Here is a 27,562-nt window from a genome sequence, read left to right as displayed (position 1 = left end):
TATTTAAGGTGCACCCACTGATCAGAGACTTATAAACTGTATAAGGACTCTCTACTATAACCACCTATTCCCATTGTGTTTTCATGCATAACATTTATTTGATTTGTCTGCATATCAACCTGCAGTGATAGTATAATTCAGTGTGAGAGTAATAGATACAATTCACTTAACCCTGAGAGTGCAAACAATTGAATCAGGCCCAAACATTTTGGAGATAAACTGAAAATATGATTATGTTTAATTTCTGTAAACATAGATAATCACCGGGTACGCACATAGTGGCTGACAATACGGCTGTCCCCTGTCAGAGCAGCGGTGGTGAGGAGGGGGGGGCGTGGCTTACACCCGAAGTGGTAGTCAACAGATAATGAAAAATACTACGTGGGTGGGGGGATTGGGCAATTGTCCTTCTAATTGGGGGGGATTGGGCAATTGTCCTTCTAAACAGGTTCCATGGGCTGCTTGGGTCTTAGTACCTACTCTCATCTTTAGGGTTGGGCACTAGCAGGGAGGGTTAGGCTGCAGTGCAAGGGTTAGATGGGGTTATTCAGACCTGATCGCTGCTGAGCGAATGCGCACGGTGACCAAATATCAAACAGCTACGCATGGCTATGGATCGTAGTGCACATGGATGAGGCCAAACAACGTCAAAATCCAGCTATTATTGTGATCGCTAGCCATTCGCAAGTTGATTGACTGGAAGACGCCGGTTTTGGGTGTGTCTGAAAAAAATACACGGGCGTTCCCTAGCGGTTTTGGTAAGGGCATGTGATGTCATCCCTGGCCTAGATTAGCCTGTCTCTATTGCTGAGTTGTGGAAGGTTCAGGGGTACGCAAAGTCTGCATATACTGGAAAAATAATTTGATGGTGATGGATTTGCAGCTCGCCCCCGATCGATGATATATTCGCATGACATTCGCAGACTTGCACAGGGCAGGATTTAACTCTGTCCGGGCGGCGGCTATCTGACCGCAGGGCTCTGCAAAATCGCACAGCTCCGATCAGGTCTGAATAACTCCTAGAGATAAGCTATAGGAGATGAAAGTTAGGGTTGGGGGGGGGGGGGGTACATACGTGGCTCCTGTTATCCTTACGATACATTGAGACACTTACTTGGTGATTATTGAAGGATAACAAATAAGCATTTAAAAATCCATTTGATCCACTTTTTCATGATAAACAGTGGGGTGGGGGTGGTGTGGGGGTACAATACTAGAGCCCATGCCATTTTATAGTAGCCCCTCCCACACACAGGAATAGTGGCAGCATAGGAGAGTGGGCCATTCAGATAAGTGAATCTTTATATAGCCCATATTTGACCATAAGCAGAGCTATTTTTCAGCAAGAACCAGCAGGAGCTCAGTTAAATATGAAATATGACATCATCAGGAACTGGGTTCCTGAACTTGTTCTGGGCCAAAATAGTGTTCCTGCTAGGCTGTTTTAGCGGGGCACTGCGCCCTGCCCGATTTTTAAAGGCCAAATGCGCCCTGCCACTCTGGCAGCGCCCTGCTAAAACAGCCTGCTGACTGTCCCCTCAGGGAGCACGGGGAAGCCCAGTGCTGCCGTAGATGCCTGGCACTTCCCTGGCAGTGACTTCAGCAGGGCCATGCACGCCCCCTTTGGTGATTTTGGCGGGTGCGTCCAGCCTCATTTTGTGACGGCCCGGCCCACCCCCTTTCATGACGTCGGCGGGCCTGGTCCGCCCCCTTTATGCTGCCCCCTTACAGCACCGCCCTGCCCAGCTTCTAGAAGTAACACTACACAATGTACTTTCCATAAGATAAGTTTTATTGTAAAGTCCCCTGTGAGTGCCTAAAGGTGCACATACACGTACCAATTACCCGGTACTTTTTGTGCTAAAATAGCATCGTTGTGCATGCATTGTGCATGCTATGCAATGCTATTTTAGCACAAAAAGTACCGGGTAATTGGTATGTGTATGGGCACCTTATGTTTCTAAATACAAGATATGCATCTCTATATAATGTAGTAGTGAAGACAGCACTCATTTGCAGCGAATAATTATTCTTTAGAAAAAAATTGGTGCACAGTTCATATAATTCAACAGTAGCACTCACCCTCCCCTGTGTCCAGCCAGGATCAAAGAACCAACACTCAAATTAATAGGGCAAACGCAGTTTTATTAGGACAAGGGGCATTATTTTGGTTCATTCTTTCTGACAAAATCCTTCTTAGATGGACAAAACCATGTGCACTGCAGGGGGGGCAGATGTAACATGTGCAGAGAGAATTAGATTTGGGTGAGTAATTTTGTTTCTGTGCAGGGAAAATACTGACTGCTTTATTTTTACACTGCAATATAGATCTCACTTTGAAGTAAAACCCCACCCAAATCTAATTCTCTCTGCACATGTTACATCTGCCCCACCTGCAGTGCACATGGTTTTGCCCATCTAAGAAGGATTTTGTCAGAAAGAATGAACCAAAATAAGGCCCAAGGAGTGAAACACAAGCACGGCAAATGGGCCATGCTTGTGTTGCACTACATGTCCTAATAAAACTGGACACATAAAGCTGGACACAGGAGGGCGAGTACTACTACATCTCTATATATAATATCTTTCTACCATTATTTAATTAATCCACCCCCAGATCTGGAGTTCCTGGACCTATTTTCCCTGAAAAATAGTACTGACCATAAGTATTAACATGCAGATCTCTTCCTAAACCTCCTTTTAGTCATACAGCTGTAATATTCTACTCATTAACATAAACGTGCCTGGTCCCATAGAACATGAGACAAGCGAAATAAAACTGCTTTATACAGGTCTTCAAAAAGTTGCCGTTCACTTTTAAAATCTGTCGTTTCCCATCCTTAACATTTTTAGATCCTTAAATATACAGTATACTCTAATGTACGAACATATACGCTGCATCCCCAGAAAAGGGTCAGATTTAATGATACCATCATTTAACCGATTTCAATGTTAAAAGAAAGTTGAAATAAGTCTCTTCGGATTATTCCTAACTTGTATTAAAACCAAAAACGACTGTGTATCAATACTGCCATCTTCTGTTTCAATATGCACATTGCGCTACCATTGGCAGACATGAGCTGAAATGTATAACCGTTAGATTTACCTCATAAACTCGTACGAAATACGGCATCGTCCACAAAAGCGGATCTGTGCAGCAACTCACGTCTTTCTTTCAATTATTTGGTTAATGCTCATTTTAACAGCTTTATTTTGTTTGCTTATGAACACGCAGACGAAGTTACATTCTTTTCAATAAGCTATTTTCTTTTATTTCGACGGAAAACATTTCTATCTGATTCAAACGGGCGGCAGAACACGTTCATAAAACGTAAAGTGATTGCAAATAAAGTGTGGCTTTTGCTTACAATCCAATTGTATTAATACCAGGCCTTTTAATCAAAAGAGGATTAACTTAATTATTAATATGTAATAATACTTTAAATAAGTCACTACAGTTGGGAATAGCCCTCCCCCCCCAAAATAATTCAAGATTCACATAACCTAATATAGAAACTGTGGGCCTGATTCAGATCTGTATGTTTGCCGCTTAGCGAACAGGTAAACGCCGCCCACCCCCGCTGATCGAATCCCCTCGCTAGCATGCGAGGGGAAGTGTACGTACACCCCTCGCATGTGGCCACCTGGATGAAAAATCATTCGATGGTCAAATGATTTTCCCTCTGTTTGGTATGAAAAGTAAGCCTGGACTTATTATTCATATGGACGCTTTCCATCGAATTTGGGCCGGGCACTGACCTGGATAAAAGTAAATCCAAAAAGGGGGCGGGCACTGACATCATGTGACGTCAGCCGCTCGCAGGCATTGACACGCCTGCATTCCCAGGCGAATGCTCATAAAACACTGGGCGTTGCCCTGAGGCCACCCCCTGCCCGTTCCCAAACTTGCCTGTATGAAACTTGCCAAAGACGTTCGTTCCAGGGGGCTGCGCATCCGCAGACCCCAAACATCGCAGATCGGACCCATACAAACGTGTCTGAATCGGCCTGGTTTTAAAAAGCTTTTAACCACTTCAGTGGTATGCCCGAATATTTTCCAGACTCAGCTGTTCTGCCGCAGCGAGCTGTCCCGGAAAATACCACCAGTGGGTACAGTAAGTGTGCGCCAGTGGTGCCTCCAGCTGACCGTTGACGCACAGCCTCTAGCAGCACCCTGACATCGCTACCCCCTGACCTCCGAGCTCTGATGAGCCTATGCCAGAGCTCCCATGCCGCTGCTCCCGCAGCCAGGTGGCAGGTCCCGCTTGAGGAGGTTTGGGGCGGCTCGGGGGGATTCAGGAGCACTCGAGAGTTCGGGCGCCCGAGTCCCCCAGAGCCACCCCGAGCGTGGCCTGCCACCTGGTCACTGTTGCAGTGCGAATGGCGCCGAAAGGGGGGGGGGGGGGGGGGGGTTTAACCACACCTTGGGAACATTAATTAAACCTTCCAAGGAGGACAAGTTGAGGTGTTGTCCATAGCAACCAATGAGATTATAACCATCATATTATAAAAATGTGCTTTATAAATGATATCTAGAATCTGATTGGTTACTAGGGGCAACATCTTCACTTGCCACCTTTAGGGCGGGATGTATTAAAATACATCGCCACCCTTCGCGCCCCCCCCCCCCACCGCCGCGATGCCGCAGCATATGTACTAACATATGCGGCTGGCATCGCGGTGCAGTCTCCGTCACCTCCCAGCCGGCTCCTGCATCCCTTACGTGGCGTCACGCCGGGGACAGCTAAGCAAGCTGTTCCCGGTGCCTCCTCCTCCCCCCTGCAGCCGTAAGGACATCCGGCTGCGTCAATAGGGGGAGGAGAGGTTTACCTTCCAGGGTCCAGGAGGACCCTTCAGGAAGGTAAGCCAGAGGGGGGGGGGGGGGGGGGGTCGGCGAGGCGGCAGGTTTGCGTCGGCGGCGGCAGGCGGCGAAAAGAAGCCCATAGGCTTTTATAGGGTATCGCCACCCAAAGGTGGCGATACCCTTCACTGCGGTATCATTTTTGATACATAGGAAAATGCGGTAAAACCGGGGTTTTACCGCATTTTCCATTTGATACATCTCGCCCTTAGCATGTTTGAATCTAACCCCTACTAGAGAGCCAATAAGTGCGAGAGACAGCTTTATACTGTATGTTGAAGTTACCCTAGTGACAGCAACAAGCCACCGATTTATGTGACACAGAGCAGAGTTATCACACACTGGACACACATAGGATTCTAGATCGGCTGTATGATAGAACGGACGATATATATTGCCAGGCGCTCTACCGACATTTTGGTCAGGTGTGTGCCCAGCCTTACTGCAGAAAACTGCTGGAGTTTGCTCTAACTAAATCTTTGAAATAGCAACAGGTGAAAGACAGCAATGGCCTAGGTCAACTCATTACATAGTTAGAAAGGAAGCTGGAGAAGAGCATGAAAATAATACGTTAATTTACTTTTCCAAGACCAAAGAGCTTTTGGCATAATAAAACATCACTATCTGTAGTCAACCATGCTTGATCCTCGGATAGGGCTAATGTAATATCTTATTTTTCAATAGACACACAGGCACGAAATGTAACCAGCTTTTTATGTAAAACGGTCATGTGACACTGTTTCTGCTATATATAAAAAAAATGTATCATGAGTAGAAGATGAAAAGAAACTAACAAACATTCTGCCACCTCTATGACATCTGACACTGAGCGTGGAATTTAACAGGATGAGAGATTCAGAAAGTGAGAGATTTGGTAAGAAATCCAGATTATTTTTAAAGCGGCAATCATTTACACTGCACAGTCAAACTGGTTTTGCAGTGTAAATGATTGCCGCTTTCAAAATACTCGGGATTTCTTACCAAATCTCTCACTTTCTGAATCTCTCATCCTATTACATTTCACCATGAAACTCTCTATGGCTCAAACGGTATTTAATAATGGTAGACATTGACATCAGGTATGGGTCATAGGGTTGACACATTTACGGTCAACAGTCAATAGGTCGACCATTATTGTTCAACAGGAAAAAGGTCAACATGGTCAAAAGGTCAACATTAAAAAGGGCCACATGAGCTTTTCACTTTTTTGTGTCTATGACGACATACATTAGGTTGACATGGGCACCGTATAAGTGTACTGCTGCGTCCGCCATGCGCTTGGCACACTATTATATTCCTCCTCCTTTTCCGCCGGGATGGTAAAGTATGAACAATAAAAAAAGTGAAAAACGCACGTCAACCTTTTTCAGGTTGACCCAATGCACGTGTCAACCTTTTGACTGTCGTCCAATAGTGGTTGAGCTTTTGACGGTCGACCTAATGACGGCATTCCTTGACATTGGAGGTGGTCCATTTGTATACTGGGAGCAAGATAAGGGGATGATTCACTACTGATCGGATGGTGCCGAATTTGTCCCCGTTCCGATGGGGGGGGGGGGGTCTAGCCATGTGCAGACCCCTGTTACATTACGTCAGGGCCCGTTATTGCTGATGGCAGGAGAAATCAAATGGTCGGCGAACACCGAATGATTCTTCCTACTAGCGACTGCATGCAAGACGATGTGTGGCAGCGAAGGGATTTGGGTGCGGGGACAGCCATTTGGAGGGGCAGCGTTAAATGTTAAGGTGCTCACTAAGCAGCAACATTATTATCAGAGGGCGAAGGCACCACTGGAAAAAAATCTCTTATTTCTCCAAATTCTGGACAACTAACTTGTGGGTATTCGTACCAATAAAACGGTCAATAAGATGGCGATTTTATTATAAAGCGTAATGTGTAAATATTCTCAAAGCACCACAAATGTATAGTGCCCCATTCACATTATGCCAGACAGAAACACCAGTCCGCATATATATATCAGTGGGGCTTTTTCAGTTCCTGTAGAAACTTTTACAGGATGCGCAAACTACCGATTATCAGTATTTTGCATACGTACAGGCCTGTTCTGCTCATGTACGATCGGTTCCTGCAGTACTGGAAGCAGGATGGCAGCAAACCGTAAGTGAATTACAGTGTGCTGCCGCTTGTGGGGCTCAGGTTGGATCCCAACCGCTTGTAATAGTCTCAGTGTGTGGCGGCCCATTGGTAACCGCCCACTGGCTGCCCTATTGGTAGTCCACTCGGTCCTTACGTGTCTTTCAGAGTTGTCATGGTTCTGCTGCTAATGCATTGGAAACTTTTTATACTTTTCAATACACAAGCTATATATACTAATGTGCAAACAATACAAAAATAAACACCAAACCAAAACTAAAGCATAAGAATAGTTTGAGACTTAAAAATAAATGTAAAAACAAAGGAGGGGGTTACTAATCTCTTATTTATACCTGTAATGACTGACAGCTGGAGTTCATCTCTTTAAACATCTCTGTGATATTAGACAAAAGGGAAGAAAAATGAAATGGCCCAATACTAATGTGCGTGGAATTCTAACTATGGTGTGGGCACTCACTGTGGAGTCTTATCACTTGCGGGCATCAGTATACAGGGGGGCGAGGCACAGACGCTGGCCTCGCCTGTCACAGTAGATGACAGTCTGCCAGTTAGCGAACTGCTGCTTGCGGATGCAGATTAGTAATAAGCAAAATCCTTTCAATTATGCGGAACTCGTACTGAATGTCAGATACAGGTACGTATGTCTGGCTAAATAAAACCACATGCAAAAAATGGAGTGATCAAACAAAGGCCCGATTCTGGTTTGCTCAGTCCCCGGAGTATTCGCACCATGGACTGATGTGTAGGCTCCGCGCATGCGTATATTCGCACTTGCACAGTTGCCGAGGCATTCGCACATGGAGGGGGTGGGATGGAGTCAGACGGGGCTGTCGCATGGGGGCACCCAGCATTTCCTGGACGTGCCCACAAAAAATGGTGGGTGTGCCCAGGAAAGCTCTGGGCGTCCCCATCACAAGACATCAGCCGACCAATCCGTTCTCGGACCCGGACGCGGCAAATATAGTTCAGTCAAGACTGAGTTATATTTGCAAACATGGGAAAAAAATCATTCAATGGTTGGCAACCATCAAAGGATTTCGCCCCTGTACGCTCCCTTGCGAATTAATGTTTATACTATACATCCACTTGCAATGCGGCGGGGAAATTCGCTTGGCGGCCGGCATACGCTCGCCCGAGTTTAGATGGCACACTAGGCAGCAAATTTACGCTGCTTAGCGAATCAACCAGAATCAGACCCAGAGTACGAGCTCATTGGCTGGTGAGTTATCATTCTCCGTTTTATCACTTTTGAAGTTTAGTACATCTGGCCCATGAAGAGAGAATGTTAAAGGTAACCTCATTACTAGAGACAGGATTATATGCATTTGCATATTTGCATATGCATTTGCATATTTTGCCCATTCTCCCTGGTTATTGCATATTTTACATAAAATCTAGTGATGGTGCATATTTTAGGCCCTGCTCCCTGTCCACAAGCGAGTCACAGCACTGCTTTGCCCTACTGCTGCTGGCCAGGTAGTGGTAGAGTGTGCAGGCTGGGGCAATATGTGCGCAGTGTGGGGAACCTTGGATGTACGATATGTCTGACACTGCTCTAGGCTGCCAATCCATGTTGATAAAAGTCAGTCGGGGCGGATGCCGTTACAAAGCTTCTGAACCTTTGAATGCCCCTGGCCTTGGACTTTACACCAAGAGACAGACTTCTGCAGCAGAGGAAGGCAGAAGGGTTGTGACATCACGCGGCGCGGAGGAAATGCTGTGTCACAGTGAGTATGCAACGCATGGGAGGAAGCCTTCCACTGCGCCGCCCTCACATGCTATGCTGACATTTGATCCATCAGCTCTGGAGATGAGGGTCCGTGTAGTTGATGCAAGAAGAGCTTTGGACGCTGCAGTCTGCTGTAGCAGCCAGGAAGAAAAAAAGTCCTGTTTATAGCACTCGACATCTGCAGATGCTGTGGGACTATTTTTGAGGTTTATTTGCAACTAATTTCATGCTGATTTTTAAATAAATAAGTTAAAAATTACTTTTTTTATTATTTAATGTAGCATATTTTAACAATTTTCATACATTTTTTAAGTATTTTTCATGCATATTTGCATGCATATTTCAAGCTTTTTATGGTGCATATAATCCTGTCTCTACTCATTACTAAAGGGGCCACTATAAATGTATCTCTATCAATTAATATTGGCTCACGTGTAGTTATCCTCAATGGTGGAGATCATTTAAAAGGTAATTCTCACTTCAGAGGGAAATACAATAAGGTGTGTCCCTGTTTGAGGGGATTTGGTAACTCCTACCTATCTTTCCCACCCTTTCCATACTACATGAAGAATTATCACCTGTGGTCATTTCAATTCAAACATCAACTTACTACGCTATGAAAAGTTTAAAGTTTGGCATAGTGCTGCGCTCTGCCTCTGTGTGTATTTTTAGTGCCTAACAAACAAATTACTCTATTTCAGAATTGGCATATATAATTTTTTATTTCTCTCTAAATAATCAATCTACTGCGGGGTTTATTCTGATTCACTTGGAAAGGCACAATCACTCTCTAATGGACAAAACCATATGCAGTGCAGGTGGGGCAGATGTAACGTGCAGAGAGAGTTAGATTTGGGTGTATTTCAAACTGAGGGGCAGATTTTTTTAAGCTTGGTGAAGTGATAATGTGGCTGGTACTTGATCACCTGCCAATCAGCTCCTAACTGTGAATTTACAGGCTTGGTTTGAAAAATGGCAGGTAGGAACTGATTGGCCGGTGATAAAGACCAGGCACTTTATCACTTCACTGAACTTAATAAATCTACCTCTGATATCTATATTGCAGTGTAAATATAAAGCAGCCAGTATTTATTTACCCTGCACAGAAACAATATAACACCCATATCTAACTCTCTCTGCAAATGTTACATCAGCCCCACCTGCAGTGCATATGGTTTTGTCCATTAGAGAGTGATTGTGCCTTTCCGAGTGAATCAGAATAACCCACTGTATGTAGTGTTTATGCAATCCCCTTCTGCAATACTGACGAGTTCCCAGCTGCATCCGTTATTCCATCAAAATGGAAATGAAAAATTGCATAAAATTAAATAAACTTGTGTAAGTACTGTATAAAAAAGCAAAAATGAAAAAAGATTTAAGGTCCCTTACACTTGTTCAACTTATTGATCAACAAATTGAACCTGATTGACTCGAAATTTATCCTATGTGCAGGAGGATCAATCTCTTACAATCTCTTGGTTATACCCAATGGCACAGGATTGTGTCCTACACATCGGGCACATAAGATTTTGTCAGATAAATTGAACACAGAGGCAGAGCGCAGCACTATCCCAAACTTTATTCCTGTAAACCAAAACGGAGGCAGTCATCCAAAAAAGCCCAAAAATAAGATTCAGTGCGCAGGTAACAAAAATCCTTTAGCTATGAGACATTTGTCTGTTTATATTTTCTCTTGAGGAATAATTGGACATAGAGGTTGCACCACAAAAGATCTCCTTTGTGTATATATAACTAAATAAAACCATTAGGGTGAGATGTATTAAACATATAACAGATATAAGGTGGAGCATGTAAAGTACCAACCAATCAGCTCAGAACTATCAAAAGCAGCCTGGAACATGGCAGTTAGGAGCCAACTGGCACTTTACCCCTCTCCAAGCTTTGATAAATCTCCTCCCATAGGGGAGTATTCAATCCAGGATTCTGACTGTTGGAACGTCCCAACAACAGTCGGAAACCCGTCTGTTTTAGCCGGCTTGCGACACTAATACCCCGTTGACACCGGCCACCTGGCAATTACCCGGCATTTTTGAGTGCCAGGTCATTTTTCCGGGTGGAGCCGGACCTTATTCACACCACCCGCAAATTACTGGGTTAAAGCTTATCAACCGGGTAATTTGCTGAAATACCCAGGTTTTTCGGTGTGAAAGGGTCAACACAGGTCTTAAATCCCGGCACTCTGACCCTGGTCAAGAGCAGGGTTGGAATGCCGGGATTTAAGACCCATTTTGACCCTTTCACACCACCGAAAAACACGGGTTCTTCAGCAAATTACCGGGTTGAAAAGATTTAACCCGGTAATTCGCTTCTTGGTGTGAAAGGGGTATTATTATCATTGGTATTCAATGTACCGACAGTTGAGTGTTGGAAAAGTCCTAAAATCAGCCTTGAATTGTAGTAAAACGGTCGTGAATTCAATAATCCACGGCTGTTTCTGACAAAACAGATTGAACGGTACTTATGTAGTATCTGGGCTGCCGATTTTTTGATTGTATGCCTTAAGTTAAGGCATACAATCAGATGCGATGCGATGCGATATCGCATCGCATCGCATACGATGCGATGCGATGCGATGACCCGATTTTTCCATAGGATTCAATGTTAAAATGGACTGAGTCCATTTTAACATGGAATTCAATGGGAAAAAGGGGTCCTTTTCATACCCCTACTATCCAAGTGGGCATGGAGTTGGATATAAACCTGTGGCGAGCGTAGCGAGCCACCGAGCCCGAAGCGTGGCGAGCGAAGCGAGCCCCGCGAGGGGACGGTATTCTGTGTCCCCTCGCGGGGCTCGCTACGCTCGCCACAGGTTTATATCCAACTCCATGCCCACTTGGATAGTAGGGGTATGAAAAGGACCCCTTTTTCCCATTGAATTCCATGTTAAAATGGACTCAGTCCATTTTAACATTGAATCCTATGGAAAAATCGGGTCCATCGCATCGCATCGCATCGCATCGCATGCGATTTGGTCGGGTGCGATGCGATGCGATGGACCCGATTTCAAAATCGGCAGCCCAGTTACTACATAAGTACCGATTGAACTTTAAAAAAAGTCTGATCTGACAGCCTTCAATGTTGTTGGTAACAGCAGTAATGTGGTCCTTAACAACAGAACTGAATAGGCGAGTCCCGATATTTCCCATCAGGAAATACCGGCACAGATTGAATACCCCCCCCCCCTTAAACTCTGAAGGTGGACAATCCGATCACCATAGCACAGAGTGCTACTCTCACAGTACTCTCATGACTGTCCGCAATCCCAGTGACGAGAATTGGTTAATAAAGATCGACATTCCAATTATTGCTCTGTTAGAACCTTCCAGCAAATGGACTGGAGTGAGCGCATTCAAGGCTTCTGGACACAGCACAAATAGGGTAAAACTAAGAAATCTATTATACATTATTACAGTGGGCTGTCACTAAAAATGATGTTCAAATCAGAGGCTCAGGTGGTGCATAATTATTTCAAATGGGAATACATCTATGATCCACTAAAGAAATCCTGAAATACCTTTCAGTGTGGAATAGTAATGGTTGATTGAAATTGTAGATTTATACATATTTAGATTTGCTAATGTGTATTTTATACCATTTTCGCCTTCATGGTAAAGGCTTATTAACCTGGGGTAATGATCAGTCCTAGTCTCTGGTGGAAAACACGCCGGGATATTCGGAATGACATATCTGCAGAGAACTTGGGTTTAGCGCGAGTAACAATGATATATGCATCAGCCTTCCCTGCTGCTTCACAGATTTGATTTTTCATGTCAAATCTGCAGTGGGAAAATTGTAAAGGAGGGCTGAGCTTTCTGATTGATTCCTCACTAAGAAATAAATGACATGATGCATTACCCCAATAAGACACTCAAGTATTTCAGTGATCAATCAGAATGTTCTTTGAACTCTGCATTTTTCATTTTCTTTGGGGGGGGGGGGGGGGGGGGGGAATAAATAAGCATTGTTCAAGATTCCGCAGCGACTTCTCTGTACCGTTTACAGAAATATTTTTTCGACGTTTAAAATCACAGCAATCGGCAAATAGCTTGCGAATGTTTTCCGCGCTGCAAGACAATTGCAAGAAAGGAACAGAAATTACCAGAGTTAATATGTTTCGCAAAATGTCAATAGCCTGTACATGTTTTATGATCTATTCATAAAAGTCTGAAAAAAAAGATTAATTACAGATGTACAGAAAAATGAGAAAATCGTAAAAAAAAAAAAAAATCTTAAGAAATCCATTATTGGCTTAGAAATATAAAAGTCTTCTTTTCTTTTGAGTCATTCTCACACAATGGATTGAGTTGGTAGAAAAACAAAAATTGATTTTTTTTTGGCACTTTCTTATGGAAAACAAGGTATATTGAGGTTATGCTTATCTGTTTATTGTAAATAAGGTATTTCGACTTGGATTGGACTTGTAGAAGTACTGTGGGGTCCATGCAGAGTTGGAAGACTTGCTGAAGGCCTGTTTTTGTACTATACATGCCAAGGAAGTCTGTATTTACAGCAGAGGAGACCCTTGGGCAAAGCAATGCACAGGGGTACTACGGTTGTTGGATGGATAAGGGGGGGGGGGGTGGGTGCTACCGGTGGTGGCTGTTATCGACAAAAGTGCCAGCTGAGGGGGTAATGTTATCAGCAGCGGTGGCTGTGACGTCTGATGGGAGGTGCTATAGCTGGCAGTGGCTGTGATGTCTGAGAGATGGGGGGGGGGTGTAATTGGCAGCAGCAGTTCTCTCCCGGGGAAGGGGGGGAACCTGGGCAACTGCCGATTGAGCCCAATGAGAAACTGTATTTCACTCGGGGGATAGTTAGACCCACCATCGTCTCCCAGCAGAACTTTGCTAACCAGCACACAATATTAAGCAATGGGGACTTTTTTAGACATACTGTATATGTGCGTCTTTAAACTATGACGCAATGTTTGGCAGCACATTCTGCTGAATTGCATCAGCTCCTTAAGGTCCCCATACACCAGGGCTGGCCAAACCTGTCCTCAAGATCTACCAACGGTCCATCTATTCCATATCACCTAGCTGGTGCACAGCTGTAGTCATTACTAACGGTCACATTTTCAAACCTTCTGCATTCATTCCTACTATAGATCCACAGGTTGCCTGGAAAACATAAACTGTTGGTAGATCTTGAAGGCAGGTTTGGCCACCCCTGCCATACATTATGCGAGTTGGGCCCAACTTTAACCGATTCCATTGGATCGGCCTGAGAACTCATCATCCCAAATAGCATGTGTCTGACGTCCGATCTGATGTGCGGTCCTTTGCGCTTAAGATCTCCAGATTGGACCCCCTCCCAGCAGCAGGGAAGGGGGATCGCATGTGATACATCGAATGCAGAAGTACCGCTTGGGTCCTGGGCGGCTCAGGGGGAATGGTGTATAAGGGCCTTAAGTTACACAACACACTATTTAATATTCTGTGTACAAATGCTAAATATTTCATCTCTATAATAGTTTTGGAAAACACCCATTAACGTTTAGCTGCTCTGGCTAAACAAGAGTGCGAGAAGCGGCTGGGATAGAGACGTTAATGGATTTAGCACAGTCCAGTAGGGAAGCATATTTCAGAGAAAGACAAATGCTAGAAGCAGAGGTCGTGCCTTCGTGTGCACTGCTGCGCGATGCTGCCCGGCACTGGGAAATGCAAGGTAGCTGAGGACAGAGAGGTTACCAGCAACACAATAACACAGGTCACAGAAAGAGAAATCACACATTTAAAAGAGACATGCAGAGTGTAACTCAATTCAAACCCTAAGGAAAATAGAAAACCCTGAGATCAGAAAGAATAAGAAACCTGATGCTGAAATCATCTGATCTATATGCAGAAATGTACAGATTTACTCTATGCTGGAGCATCTTTCATGGAATACTACAAGTTTGTAATAATTATTAGTATAATTTGTTATTATAGCACCACCAATTACGTGGCTGTACAGAAAACAATGGTCATGTACTAACATCCTGAAGCTGTGTACTATGCAATGTGCTGCACCGCCAATATTTGCAGCATTCCTTTACTGCACTGGGGTCTCAGCACAGCAGGAATCCCCGGAGACCGGCAGCCCTCACCGGACCCTGGCGAGGTATGATGTTTTAATTTACTGTTTTACATTTTTTTCTAATTTCTTTTTTTCCATCCACAGCTGATCACCATAGCCCGGTTTCCCGCACAGCTTTCTCTGCCTATAGTAGGAGCAGAGAAAGCTGTGCAGAAGCTACCAATTCGCATCTGAGCCCTGTGATTCGCCAGCTGAAGATGGCGTTATTATCGCAGGGCCAAATGGGATTTCTTTCACTTTTTTATTTTTTTTATTTTTAGTCAATTTGGCCAGATCACGTTTCCCATTATAAGTATGGGAAATGCAATCTGCTACACAATTTTTCCCATTATTTTAGTAAAAATAATGTTAGTAAATGGGACCCCATTTTCTCCTAAATTTCCTAACACTAAAAGGTACAAACACATGCGCGCGATTCCATCTTGTCAGAAGTCAATTCACCTACCTATTTATTTATATTGATATAGGAATCTTAAGCACCCAGTGATATGTTCTTCTGTGCAAACATGGAAGAACATATCAACTCCTCACAGATAGAGCGCTGGTTATTAATATTTTAACCTTTACATAAGGTTCCCATACACCTGGGGTAACCAACTCCAGTCCTCGAGAGCTACCTACAGTTAATGTTTTTCATGTCTCCTCACAGAATCACAAGTGAAGTATTTAGCTCCACCTCTGGATCTTTTAAAATGTGTGTGTGAGTAATGAGTGCACCGGTGTACCTGCAAGGTGAGATGGAAAACGTGAACTGTTGGTAGCACTGCCATACACTAGGCCATTTTGGCCCAATTTCAGGGGATCGGGCAGAGAAATCAGGTGAAATAGGCCCAAACTGCATGAGTATGACATCCGAAACGAGCCGGCGCGCTGTGCCGTGTGCATCACATTGGAGGGTGGACCTGCTGCTCATCCAGCCTCCAACTCGGCCACCCTCCCGACTGTGGGGAACGGGATCGCATGTGATACTTTACATGCAGAAGTGCTGCATGTGATGCATCCCAGGAGGCTCAAGGGGGATTGGATGACCATATGACTTCCTGCAGTAGTGTTTGCCCACCTTTACATAGTGCCAGAATATTTCATTGCTTACCGCTGTGCCTTCCTATGTAATATCAGTAGATGTATTGCCTAAAGCCAGCCATACATCTACAGATCGATTGTCAGATTGGGCTGGTTGGAACAAAATCCTGGTAATGGATGAGTGCAAATGACAGTTGAACATTTGCTTTGAAATGCTGGAAAACTCCCAAACTGCCATTCCAGATACTACCAGGGTTTTGTTCCAACCAGCCCAATCTGACAATTGATCTGTAGATGTATGGCCAGCTTTACTTTGTTATTTAAAACCACCAGATTGTCCGAACCCAAACTCACACGGACATATAACCTGAAGTGTCCTTGTCATTTTCTTATCATTATATTAGTAATACAGATTAGGAATGGCCATCGTGGCAATAGTGAAACTGGTTTAACCTATCGATGGTCATCCATTTGTTTTGAATGATCGGCCTGTGGGCCAATCAAAGTCTGGGGCGGGGCTTCACATGTACTGGGGGAGTAGGTATACCTGCCTGGCCCCATGGGGGAGAAAATAAAAACAAATCTATTTGGTTATGCTTGCCATCGATGGAGGGAAATCTATTCTACATTGACCATAAACCATCAATGATTTTAAATCATTGATGGTTGATGGCCATCCCTAATGCAGATGTAATTTCCCCGGTGTACAAAGCATGTGCAGCACTGCAGTGGGATTAGTTCATGCCTACCCTGAGGTAATCTACCTGCGATGGACCCTTGTTGTTTTGGATGTGGAATGAAAGATTGTGTTATCCTGTAAAAGCCCTAGGGCAGTGCTGGCCAATCCAGTCCTCACGATCTACGAACAGTTCATGTGTTCCAAGCCACCTGTAGATTTGTACAATGAGTCAGTTAAGAATGATTGCACCTTGTTTGAAAATGTGAGTGAGAAATGACTACACCTGTGCACCAGCTAGGTTGTCTGCACTGATGTATTTATAAAGGGAGTCCAGGGGGCCAACACTGCACATCCTGCACCCATTTATTCAATACTGACCCTCCAAAGTCCCACATCATCGTCAGCAGAGCAGCAGAAATCACCAGGAAAATTGTGTAGCAGCCATTTTGTGCATGTGTAGTAAGAAAGTCACTGGCAAAATGGCCACCATTTTCCCAGTGACTCTTACTGCATGTGAGAGGGGGGGCCCAGACATCTGCACACAGGTCTCCTCCCCTCTAGAAGAAGTGTCTCTTGTGGTCTAGAAAACAAGAACCGTTGGTAGATCTCAAAGAGCAGTTTAGGCCTCCCCTATCCTATGGAGATGTTGGGATTCATATGTGTACCAGTAAATGATCAAAACGCTCTCCACAGTAAAAATGTTAAAACAAGCAGTAAAATTCCACAGTAAAAGTTAGAAGAAATTAGATACTATATAAATGTATTATTTTGGCTTAATATGTACCTGAGCAATTCTGTTTGTATGACTGGGAGTAACTTCCTTTGGGATATGCGTTCTGTCACCTTTCCAAAATCAGAGGAAAACAGCCAACTCCTGTCATTGGAACAAGGAGCATCTACTAACACCTGTGGCATAAAATATATGGTAAGCAACAGAAAACATCATAAACCCTGTGTATATATAAACATACTGTAATAAAAAAGTGACCTAGATATCGCTCTACTGCAGCTGAATGCAGAAAATGTTACGTTTTATAACGCCAGGTGCACTGTTAGATTTCCAAATGTGCACTATGTACTGTACATGCCTCAGGCTTTTTGTTCATGTATTTTTACCCCAAAATGCATCTTGGTCACAATGTCATGTGACTAGAATGCACTAGGAGACTGCACTAATTTGATATGCAACACTTGTATTTATCTGTGTGATTGAGGCTGGGTACACAACGACTATCAAGGTAAGTTGCCGATCAAGGTAAGTGTACACACTGACAGAGTGTCCACTCAGCATGTCGGTCAGGATGCCCAGCTGTCCGGGCAGTCAGTTGGCCCAATATATTTGCTCGTACTGCACACACCCTCACAATATATCAGCCAGTGTGTACCCAGGTGGAGTCTCTGAATCTGTATAAGAAGTGGTATGATGCAACAGTCATGCGTCGCATATTAAATGAATCGAATTAATAAATAAATTAAGCACAATCTCTTGATTCATCCAATTCACATTGTGCGACTAAGAAGTAGAGTCACAGAGGACCCGGCGGCTCACTCATACCAGTCGTCTTGTGTCACATGATGTGTTACGGCTATTATTATTATTATAATCATTTTATTTATAAGGCGCCACAAGTGTTTCGCAGCGCCGTACAAAGGAACAGTACAGGGAGACAAAGGGCGGTATTCAATGAGCCTGATTCGCCATGTTTTTATGGCGAATTTGTGCTGTTTGGCGAATTTTTGACAAAAACGGTGAATCACCCTATTCAATGACCACATGGCGAATACATTTGAAGGTTTTTTTCGCCATGATTCACCAAGTAGCAATCGCTATCTTTTTATGGTGAAGTGGAATGTGAACTTTTAAAATAAAGTGTTTTGTTTTTTACATTTGGTGTCAAAAAATCAGGAATTTTTTTTGAGGAGGGGCATGCTATTTTTATTCATGTGCTGTAAGCACATGAATATATATTTAATTTTAAATTTTTTTTTTTTTTTTACACAGCAGCCAGCAGGGGGCGCCGGAGCCGAGCCGCTCATTACATATTCATATATTCACTGCACCCGATCGTTACGATCGGGTATAGTGAATATACGGTCCCCTGCTGGCACCCCCGGGGGGCAGCCTGTGCTGCCTGGCACCCGGGGAGCCCACCTACCCCCCACAAAGTTCTGGGGCAGGCAGAGAGACTTCCATCTCTTTGCCTGCCACCGTCCTCAGGCTCCCTGCGGCAATCGCCGCAGGAGCTCATATTCGCCAGTCAGGGGCAGCGAGCCCCTGACACGTTGAATACCGGAGCCCGCCGGCTCCGGAACGTGGCGAATGTGCAGCGAATCCTAAAAAGGATTCGCTGCACCTCGCAGGTATTCTCATTGAATACCGCCCAAAGCTTTGCATTACATTGAATAAATAACAAAAATAGAGTACAGGTAAAGAGCGCCACAGTTCAATACACATTACAGCTTAAATATATGTAGTGAGGACTCGATCAACATACAACTAGAGGCTTGAGGCCAATGATGGAGATGAGTATGCGGACGAAGATGGTCACTAAGTGTTTGAGTATAGGAGAGCTGTGAGTGGTATGTGAAGAGAAGAGGGCTTTGACAACAGGAGGGAAGAGGGCCCTGCTCGGAGAGTGTGTGAACTGTATTTATGTGAATAGCCTACAGAGGTTAGGGTAGGATGCCAGTGGACGGTCTTGCTGCGCAAGGGTGCAAATATCCACAGACTAGATGCAGCCCTGGAAAAGTCCTATAACTGCTACATCATCCAGTAAGTATACTTGCAATAGTCATTGCCAGAAATAATGATTTTGATTCCATGGTGGATGCAGTTACAGCCTGGACTGTTGCCATTACTGTCTTTATGCTAATGCCACAGCCGAAGGTCTTCCTATTGAGATGCCCACTGGCTACAGTGCTAATATGCTGCTATGCATAGTAGGACACACATTGGTCTTATTTGGGCACAAAATCTACATCTGAACATGGCCACCAATCACTGGTGTCACAATGAGGATAAAAACCACACCTGGATATCATCCTCGGAGGGGATGACATCAATATAGTGGCTCTTCCGCAGTGACAGGAGCTGAGCGCTGCAGTGTGACATTATCCTGCAGCAACTGACTCCTGTTACTGAGAAGGAGCCAGCATTGCATGTACAAGTCTCTGGGGGGCAGCGCAGCATCTCCAGTGATGCTATAATATACCATTGGCCTCATAAAGTGTCAATGAGCATGGTGCCAACAATGTCTGTGCAACTGCGCGTTTAGCCACTGCCCGTGCCACGCCCGCATCTGCCTAGCCATACCCGTTACCTCCCAGGAAAACCTATTGCAAATCCAAGGCTCCTGAGTCCAAATTGGTTCTCCATCTTACTGCAGTTTTTGGACATGGGGAAAAGAGGACAGCTGTGACTAGGACTAACTGTACCTAATTATGGGTTTACCAGGTGCCCAGGACATGTGAACACAGTCATAATGTGGGTCGCTATGTACTCACTAATACGGCGAACAACCGAGATCCTACATGTGAGCCAATGTGCGGGAGTATGGGTTACCGGTGGAGCCCTTTGCATTGTGTTCCCACAATGTTCTTGCTTGTTAAAAGTGCTTGCAACACAGCCTCCATTATTTTAAATGAATACATAAAGCTCTAAAACAATACAAACCTTGTTGTATGAATTGGCGCGCAACCTCCCCATTATCCTTCCATCCAATTCCGAGGTAGTGATGACACCCATGTGGGACAAAGGCACAAAGGATTCCAATGTCTGCTTCAGCCACCGCGATCTATGGATGTCTGGCTCGTTGCAATGAAGATGCCCTGGGCAAAATGATTCCGCAGATTAATCTCAAGCTGCAAATAAACTATCTGGCAGTAGCATAAATATTTTACAATGTTGTCATTATTTTTATTTTTGTGTGGATGTGTTTTTTTGATTAAGTTCTCGTTTGAATATATTAATAAGGGATCCAATTAGCGAAATATTAATACAAACAGTAACTATTTCCTTCAGCCTGATTCTGGTTGACTGGGTAAGCTGAGTCCCAGAGTGCCCGCCCCGCCAACAAAACATCCCCTCCGCCGCCGTTTCCCCTCGCAACCAATATGATCCTGTTTTGAGATCCCGGATCTACAGAATGCCGTCACTGTAAGCAGGTGCATTTTAAGGTTAGGACCATGGAGAACAGAAGCTGTAACAAATATCTGTAATACAATTATGATGACAATGCATTTAAGGAACTATCAAGAACCTTGGAGCCACCACGAGACATATAAATACACCTTGAAGCAAAAAAATGATACAAAACAATTAACCCAAAGGTAAATGCCTCAGACATTACTTAATTACACGGTACAAATCTGCAAAGTGCTGATGCGGATGTTGGAAGTGGTCATGTTTCCTTCAACTCATTTCCCCCTAAGATCCTACTAAGCAGTTCTGGCCTGACAGTGTGTAACATTAATCACTGCGGGAAAGAGGCACTTCGGATGCAGTTATCAGGAGGCTGTGTGCGTACCGAGCAATGATTCTGACAAGTGAGTTGATCTTGGCAGCTAGATAAGGACTATTGTCTCCCCCGCGCCTGACTGGCTCCACTATCACTCTCTCTAAAATGTCATTTCTAAGATTGTGATATGTCCGTATAACCAGACGGACGGCAGATAAGATGTGGTCAAATGCACATTTCTATAGAATAATATAGCAAAATGACTGGAAATGTACAGGAATCTGACAAAGTAATATGGCAGAAAATTAACTGCTTTTGTAAAACTCAGAAATGATCTTGGTTGTAGACGTTGGCATGTATATAATGTTAGGGGGGGGGGGGGGGTATAACTTGGGCACCTGCACCCATTCAAAATACCTACTTTTCCATACTGCAGGTATCACCGGGAACACAGGGTTTGATTCAGACCTTATCGCTGGGCTGCAACATTTGCAGCCCATCAATCAGACGCCCCATCACACTGAAAACCCTCCCATGTGCACGGCTGCGAATGTCATCTCAGTGGTGTGAGTAGGGGGGTAATCTATTTGAATTCACTCCCAGCTAATGAATTTCCCCCAACCCCATGTGCAGCGTCGCATAAGGCAATGCTTACTCGGCGCTGTGATAGCCTTGGAGAGATCGGGGTCCTCCCTCCCAACACCTGGGATCTGCCTGCGTTTTTCGGCGGCACTCCCATAAAATGCCAGGGTGCTGCCCATAAACGCCCATCAATCATCTGGCGAACGGCGGCTTTATTCGCAGGGGGTCTTTCGATAATCATCAGGGCTGCAAATTTGCAGCCCTGAGTAAGTTTATGAGTCGGGCCCATAGTGCAAACATCTGCGCCACAAAGATCACCAGAAGTATGACAGACGTTATGTTCTCGGAGACCTGAATGATGCGGGGTCTCAAAATACAGGGGAATTCTACTCATTTTGTCCTCCGTATTCTAAGATCCAGGACCGGTCCATGAACCTGGTGCTGGTTTTTAGAAATCCAGGGGAATCCCACATGTTTTGCCCCCTGAATTTCTAGAACCAGGGCGGTCTCTTTGAGCCCGGGGCTGGTTATGGCCGTGGGGGCGGGGGACCAACACACCATTTTTTTTTAATTGTTTATTTTTAACTTTTTTGTTTACACTGAAGTCAGTCACGGATCAGTCAGATCCGTGCAGGCTAAAGCCAAATACGCCTGGAAAATGAGTTGCATTTTCCAGGCATATTTTCCCAACAATTAGCGGCTGTATTTTACATACAGCCGCTTAGTAAATTAGGAATCACCATTCCTACTCATATTCTGTCGATGGCGTATACATTCGTATTCATAAATACGAATGTGCCATCAATACGAATAGGCGTATTTTCGGCATAGTAAATGCCAAAAATACGTGTAGGCAGTCGTATTTGCATACAACTGCTTATGAGTAGGCCAAATTCAGGCGTGTTTTCTTTAGTAAATTTCCCTCATGTCCTCTAACCCCTCTGTGTTATGCATCTTTGCCATATCTAGCTTCTCTGACCCACTTTGTGTAGTGCCCGGACCTCTTTTTGTCCCCTGGGACCCCCATGGGGTCAGGATTGGGGGTTTTAGTGGCTGTGAACCTAATCTGCACCCAATCAAGCCACCTTGCGTTGGTTTCATCCAATAGTGGCTGAATGCGTACCAGACAGACAAATAACAGACGTCAAATACAGTATGTAAGAGATTTCACAAGATGCTGGTCCATAAATAATAATCATTAATAACTGCCAGCAGTAAAGCGATCTCTAAGTGAATGGTACAAGAAAAAGAAAAAGGGATTTTGCTAGTTACTCCACTTTATGCACACCTGCTGGCATTCAGGGTAACTGAATGGTCTCTGGTCTCCAGCACACTGGTGGCTACGAGGAGCTAATGGGCTAATTACAGGGAATATTTGATAAATTGCATGAACCTGGGGGATGCGGTCATTTGGTCTACAGCATTATGGTCGACAGTCATATTAGGTCGACATCATCAGGTTGACATGTGAAAAGGTTGACATGGGTCTAGGTCGACATGGTAAAAGGTCAACATGGTTCTAGGTCGAAAGGTCATTAGTTCGACAGGTCATTAGTTCGACATTCGATTAGGTTGACATTCAAAAGGTCGACATGGGGTTTTTCACTGTTGTTTGAGCCAACATGTGCCGACAGGCGGTATTTCATGCCCAACCATCCACTAGGGCATGGTGGGAGAATAAAATAGCGTGCCCGACCCTTTGCGAGCGCAGCGAGCGATGCAAGGGGATGCGGTGCACTTTAAACTGTATCCATGTTGACTGTGTTGACATTCAGGTAAAAAAACTGTGACAAACCCCATGTTGACCTTTTGACTGTCGACCTACACACCTGTCGAACTAATGACCTTTCCACCTAGAACCATGTCAATCTTTTCCCATGTCGACCTACACCCATGTCGACCTAATGGTGTCGACCGAATGACTGTCGACCATAATGCTGTAGACCATGGGTCTTCAAACTGTGGCCCTCCAGATGTTGTGAAACTACATTTTCCAACATGCATTGCTACATTTTTTTCCTATAAGAGCATGCCAAAACTGTCAAAAGGGCATGCTGGGACATGTAGTTCCACGACATCTGGAGGGCCACAGTTTGAAGACCCATGCTGTAGACCAAATGATCCCAACCGGAACCTGGTGGGAGAGAGTTAGAGAGGGTAACTTAGGGGGTAACTTAGGATGCCAAAAATAGTAGAGAGAATTATGAGCCTGCTTCAGATCGGTGCGCAAACGCAATAGTTGCTTTCAGCCTAAGCAAGGCAGGTGAAGCTGCCACCCAGAAATGAACACAGATGCCCAAACGGAACCCATGCAAAGTCCGCAGCAACTGCATACAAAAAACGCAGCAACAATGAAGAAATGTCTATGGCCAAGCAGTCTGGGCACAAGTGCAGCACCACTGGAGCCATGTTTCTCTACATAAGTGATCGCAGCTGCAGGCAGAGACAGATATACAATTCATTAATAAATACAGAATTAAAGCCCTAGGCATCAGACTTTAACAATTGGTCAGATGATGTCACATTTGGCTTCCTATTGGCTTAGCTACTACTGTATAATCTTGTGGACATGATCCATTTCAAGCAATATACATATACACTTAAACCTTATGAAGGCCATTTCATCTCGATGCTGTAAATAAGTAAATCAGAGCATTACCTGGTGCCACACACTGCAGCAGTACTATTGACTTGCCACCAGGGGCAGCACACATATCCAGGACCGCTTCCCCATCCTTGACATCTAGCGCCAGCACCGGAAGTAGGGATGAGGCATTCAGTATGTAGTACTCTTTAATCCTGCCATGCTGGTGGCGCTGAGAAGGAAACTTTATAGGTTTCTGGTGGATATAACATTTCAGTGTTTTTGGAAAGGCTGCAAGGTTCTCGGGGTACAGCCGATGGTAACCGTGCGCTTGCAGTCGCTTCTCCAGCTCAGATCCGGAGGGGCAGTGGACATTATTCAGCAGCACTGCATACTGCCAGAGCTCCGGTGCTGTAAGCACTTCCCTAGTAATAAATACAAATATATATATATAGTAACATAGTAGCGGAGGTTGAAAAAGTCGTACGTTCCATCAAGTTCAACCTTATACAGGACAGTTGCTATGGCAACACTATAAAGGTTGACATACATTGAGTCGATCACTAAAGGTCGACAGGGCTAAGGTTGACACAAGAAATAGGTCAACATGGCTAGGTTTTAGGGAGGCTTTGGGTTTGATCTTACATATAGGCACACTTCCCCCCTCCTCTTCTATTTTTCCCTATCTTTTCGGAAAAGGGTATATCCTTCCATGCTTAAAGCTTAGTCGTGTGTCTCGTTGCACCAGGTCTTGATTCATCGTGCCCTACGGGCGCTCTTCACACCGTCGTAAGGGGCTGCGCCCCTTAATTTGTGAATGTTTGTATATGAGAAATATGGTTAGAATGGTATGAAAGATGCCTGTATTGCAACTTGAGCTATAGGTGAAATGTGTTAAATAGAGAGCATATGATGTGGAAGGGGTGTGTATTGTTTTGTTTAATTAAAAAGCGGTTACAGAGTTATACCCCTTTTACACCAAAATCCCTGGTCGGACCCTGGTCTTTGAACACGGGAGTTTCCAGGGTTGGACCCAGCTTCATACCCAATTTACACAGCACTGTGAACTAGGTCGGACCCAGGTATGTGCCGTTTACACTGAACCTGGGTCAGCCCTGCTTTTCCCTATGGATAAACTGCCATCCAACTTTCCGTCAATGCTTTAAAATAAAAATTAAAAGACATGACAAGTTAGCGTTGAAAAATGTTGGTTTGTTTATTTAGTAAAATATTTTTCAAAAAGCTTTATTCAGTGCACAAGCGCACATAGCGGTATAAAAGTGCAGCATCTCCCATGTGCCCCCCCAGCCTCCTTCCCCTGCAGCAGCATACAGAATCTCCCATGTGCCCCCCCCCCCCCCCCCCCAAAAAAAAAATAATATAAATGACACTGCATCCAATTATGATTTCTGTGTGCACTGCCCGTATCCTTCCTTGCTGCTGTCTTTTGCCACTGCAGTGCACTATGGAAAGGCGTCCAGCACTTCTGATATCTTTTCAGCACTACCTGGATGTCCTAACCAACTTGGGACCATTTACACCGCCCACGACCCAGGTCCAACCAGTGTTCAACCCTGGTCAGGACCTGGGTAGGAGAAGAGTGTTACTGGACCTGGGTTGGCCCCTTTTACACCAACGCTGACCTGGGTCTGACCTGGGTCCAACCTAGGTTATTCCTTGGTGTAAAAGGGGTATAAGATGTACATTGATAGTGTGGATGGTACAGTGACATTTGTGGGTGTGTGGGGGGGGGGGGGGGTGCTGTGTGTGCGTGTTGTTTAGGTGTGTGTGTGTGTGCAATAGTATAGTAGGGTGTTTTTGAGTCAGCGGCTCCCCACTGGTGGAGGTCATGACACAGGAAAACAGGATGCTGGGTAGTGATAGGGGTGTGTGGGCATAAGGGGGACTAAAGAGGAGGGTGGGGGACACTGTGCAGCTTCTGCCAGTGGGTGAGGTTCCAGCGTGGCAGCACAGGAGTACAGTACAGTGCCCCTGAGTCAGTGTCTCCTCCTACTGGGTGGGAGTTAGAGTGCATGAGAGCAGGAGGCTGGGTGGTAAAGCATGATAGGGGAATGTGGGCAACACAGGGTGAGCGGGTCCCCACTGGCGGAAGTTACAGGGCAGGAGAACAGGAGGCAGGGCAGTGATAGAGGTGAGTGGGCATGAGGGCTAGTAAAGGTTTTTGGCTGTTGCAGAGTAGGGATGGGCATTGGTGCAGACGCCATCGATGGTTGACATGATGGCGATTTAGCACCATGCCATCGATAGTAGTAACATATTACTTGGATAACCATTGATTGTTGTAGCTATCGATGGTCATCCAATATATCTGACTGAATAGGCCGTGGGTCAATCAGAACTCGGTGGTGGGACTTCCAGGTGTGGGGGGGCGAAACAATGCTCCGTGTCCTGGCACCTTAAAAAACAATTTGAAACGATTGGTTCTCCTTTGCCATTGATGTACGGAAACCATCTGGTCCTCCCACATCGATGGCAAAAGTATTCAACATCGGCCATAAACCATCGATGATTTGAAATCATTGATGGTCGATGGGCATCCCTAGAACTGGAGGAGGGTGGGGGACAGTATGCAGCTCCCGGCAGTGGGTGAGCGTCTCCTCGCACTGGGAGGGAGTAAGGGGGTGTATGAGAGCAGGAGGCTGTATAATAGTGGTATGTGGGCAAGACATTGATAAAAGTTGTGCTGCTGGTGCAGAGGACCGTGGGGACACTTCTGGCAGTGGGGGGCCTTGAATCGCTGGAAGGGGGGGTCCGCAAATTGCGGGAGGGGGGTTGTGGGGGTCAGTGAATTGAGGGAGGGGGGGTGGGGTACGTGAATCGCGGGAGGGGTGCGCGGGGTGGCGTGAATGAAGGGAGGGGGAGGTCGTTGGGGGCCGAGAATCGCGGGAGGGCAGGTGCGGGGGGTGCCGTGAATCGTGGGAGGGGTGTGTGAATGGCGGGGGGTGTGTCACAGGGGGTCGCGAATTGCGGGAGGGGGCGCCGGAGGTTCTGTGGGGTTCCGTGAATCGCGGGAGGGGGTCCGCAAATCGCAGGAGGGGGGGTGCCGTGAATCTCGGGAGGGGGCGGGGGTTTGCAAATCGCGGGAGGGGGGCGCAGCAAAGCACGGGAGGAGGGCGCGGTGAATCGCGGGAGGGGGCGCGGTGGTGCCGTGAATCGCGGGGGTGCCACGAATCGCGGGGGTGCCACGAATCGCGGTACGCGGGGTCACGTGGGGCCGCAAATCGCGGGAGGTGCCGTGAATCGCGGGAGGGGGCTTGGGTCCGCAAATCACAGGAGGGGGGGCGCCGTAAATCGTGGGGGGTCACGGGGTCCTGCGAATCGCGGGAGAGGGAGGTCGCGGGTGTCCTGCGAATGGGGCCAGGGGGGGTGCAGGGGGTGCCGTGAATCGTGGGAGGGGTGTGTGAATCGCGG

General features: G+C 45.5%; 1 protein-coding gene across 1 annotated transcript in view; it reads right to left on the bottom strand.

Annotated features, from left to right (window-relative positions):
- The window catches only part of NSUN3 (NOP2/Sun RNA methyltransferase 3), a 39,323-nt gene that overhangs the window by 5,082 nt on the left and 6,679 nt on the right, over positions 1–27,562 (bottom strand). The window contains exons 3-5 of the mRNA XM_083171945.1: positions 24,206–24,555; positions 20,181–20,335; positions 17,292–17,413 (exon numbers count right to left, since the gene is read on the bottom strand). Coding sequence (XP_083028071.1) covers positions 17,292–17,413; positions 20,181–20,335; positions 24,206–24,555 — 627 coding nt within the window. The remainder of the gene's footprint in view (positions 1–17,291; positions 17,414–20,180; positions 20,336–24,205; positions 24,556–27,562) is intronic.

Source organism: Crinia signifera, chromosome 2 (assembly GCF_055691185.1).
Source record: "Crinia signifera chromosome 2, ASM5569118v1, whole genome shotgun sequence".
NCBI classification, from domain to species: domain Eukaryota; kingdom Metazoa; phylum Chordata; class Amphibia; order Anura; family Myobatrachidae; genus Crinia; species Crinia signifera.
This window is presented reverse-complemented; position numbering and strand designations above follow the sequence as displayed.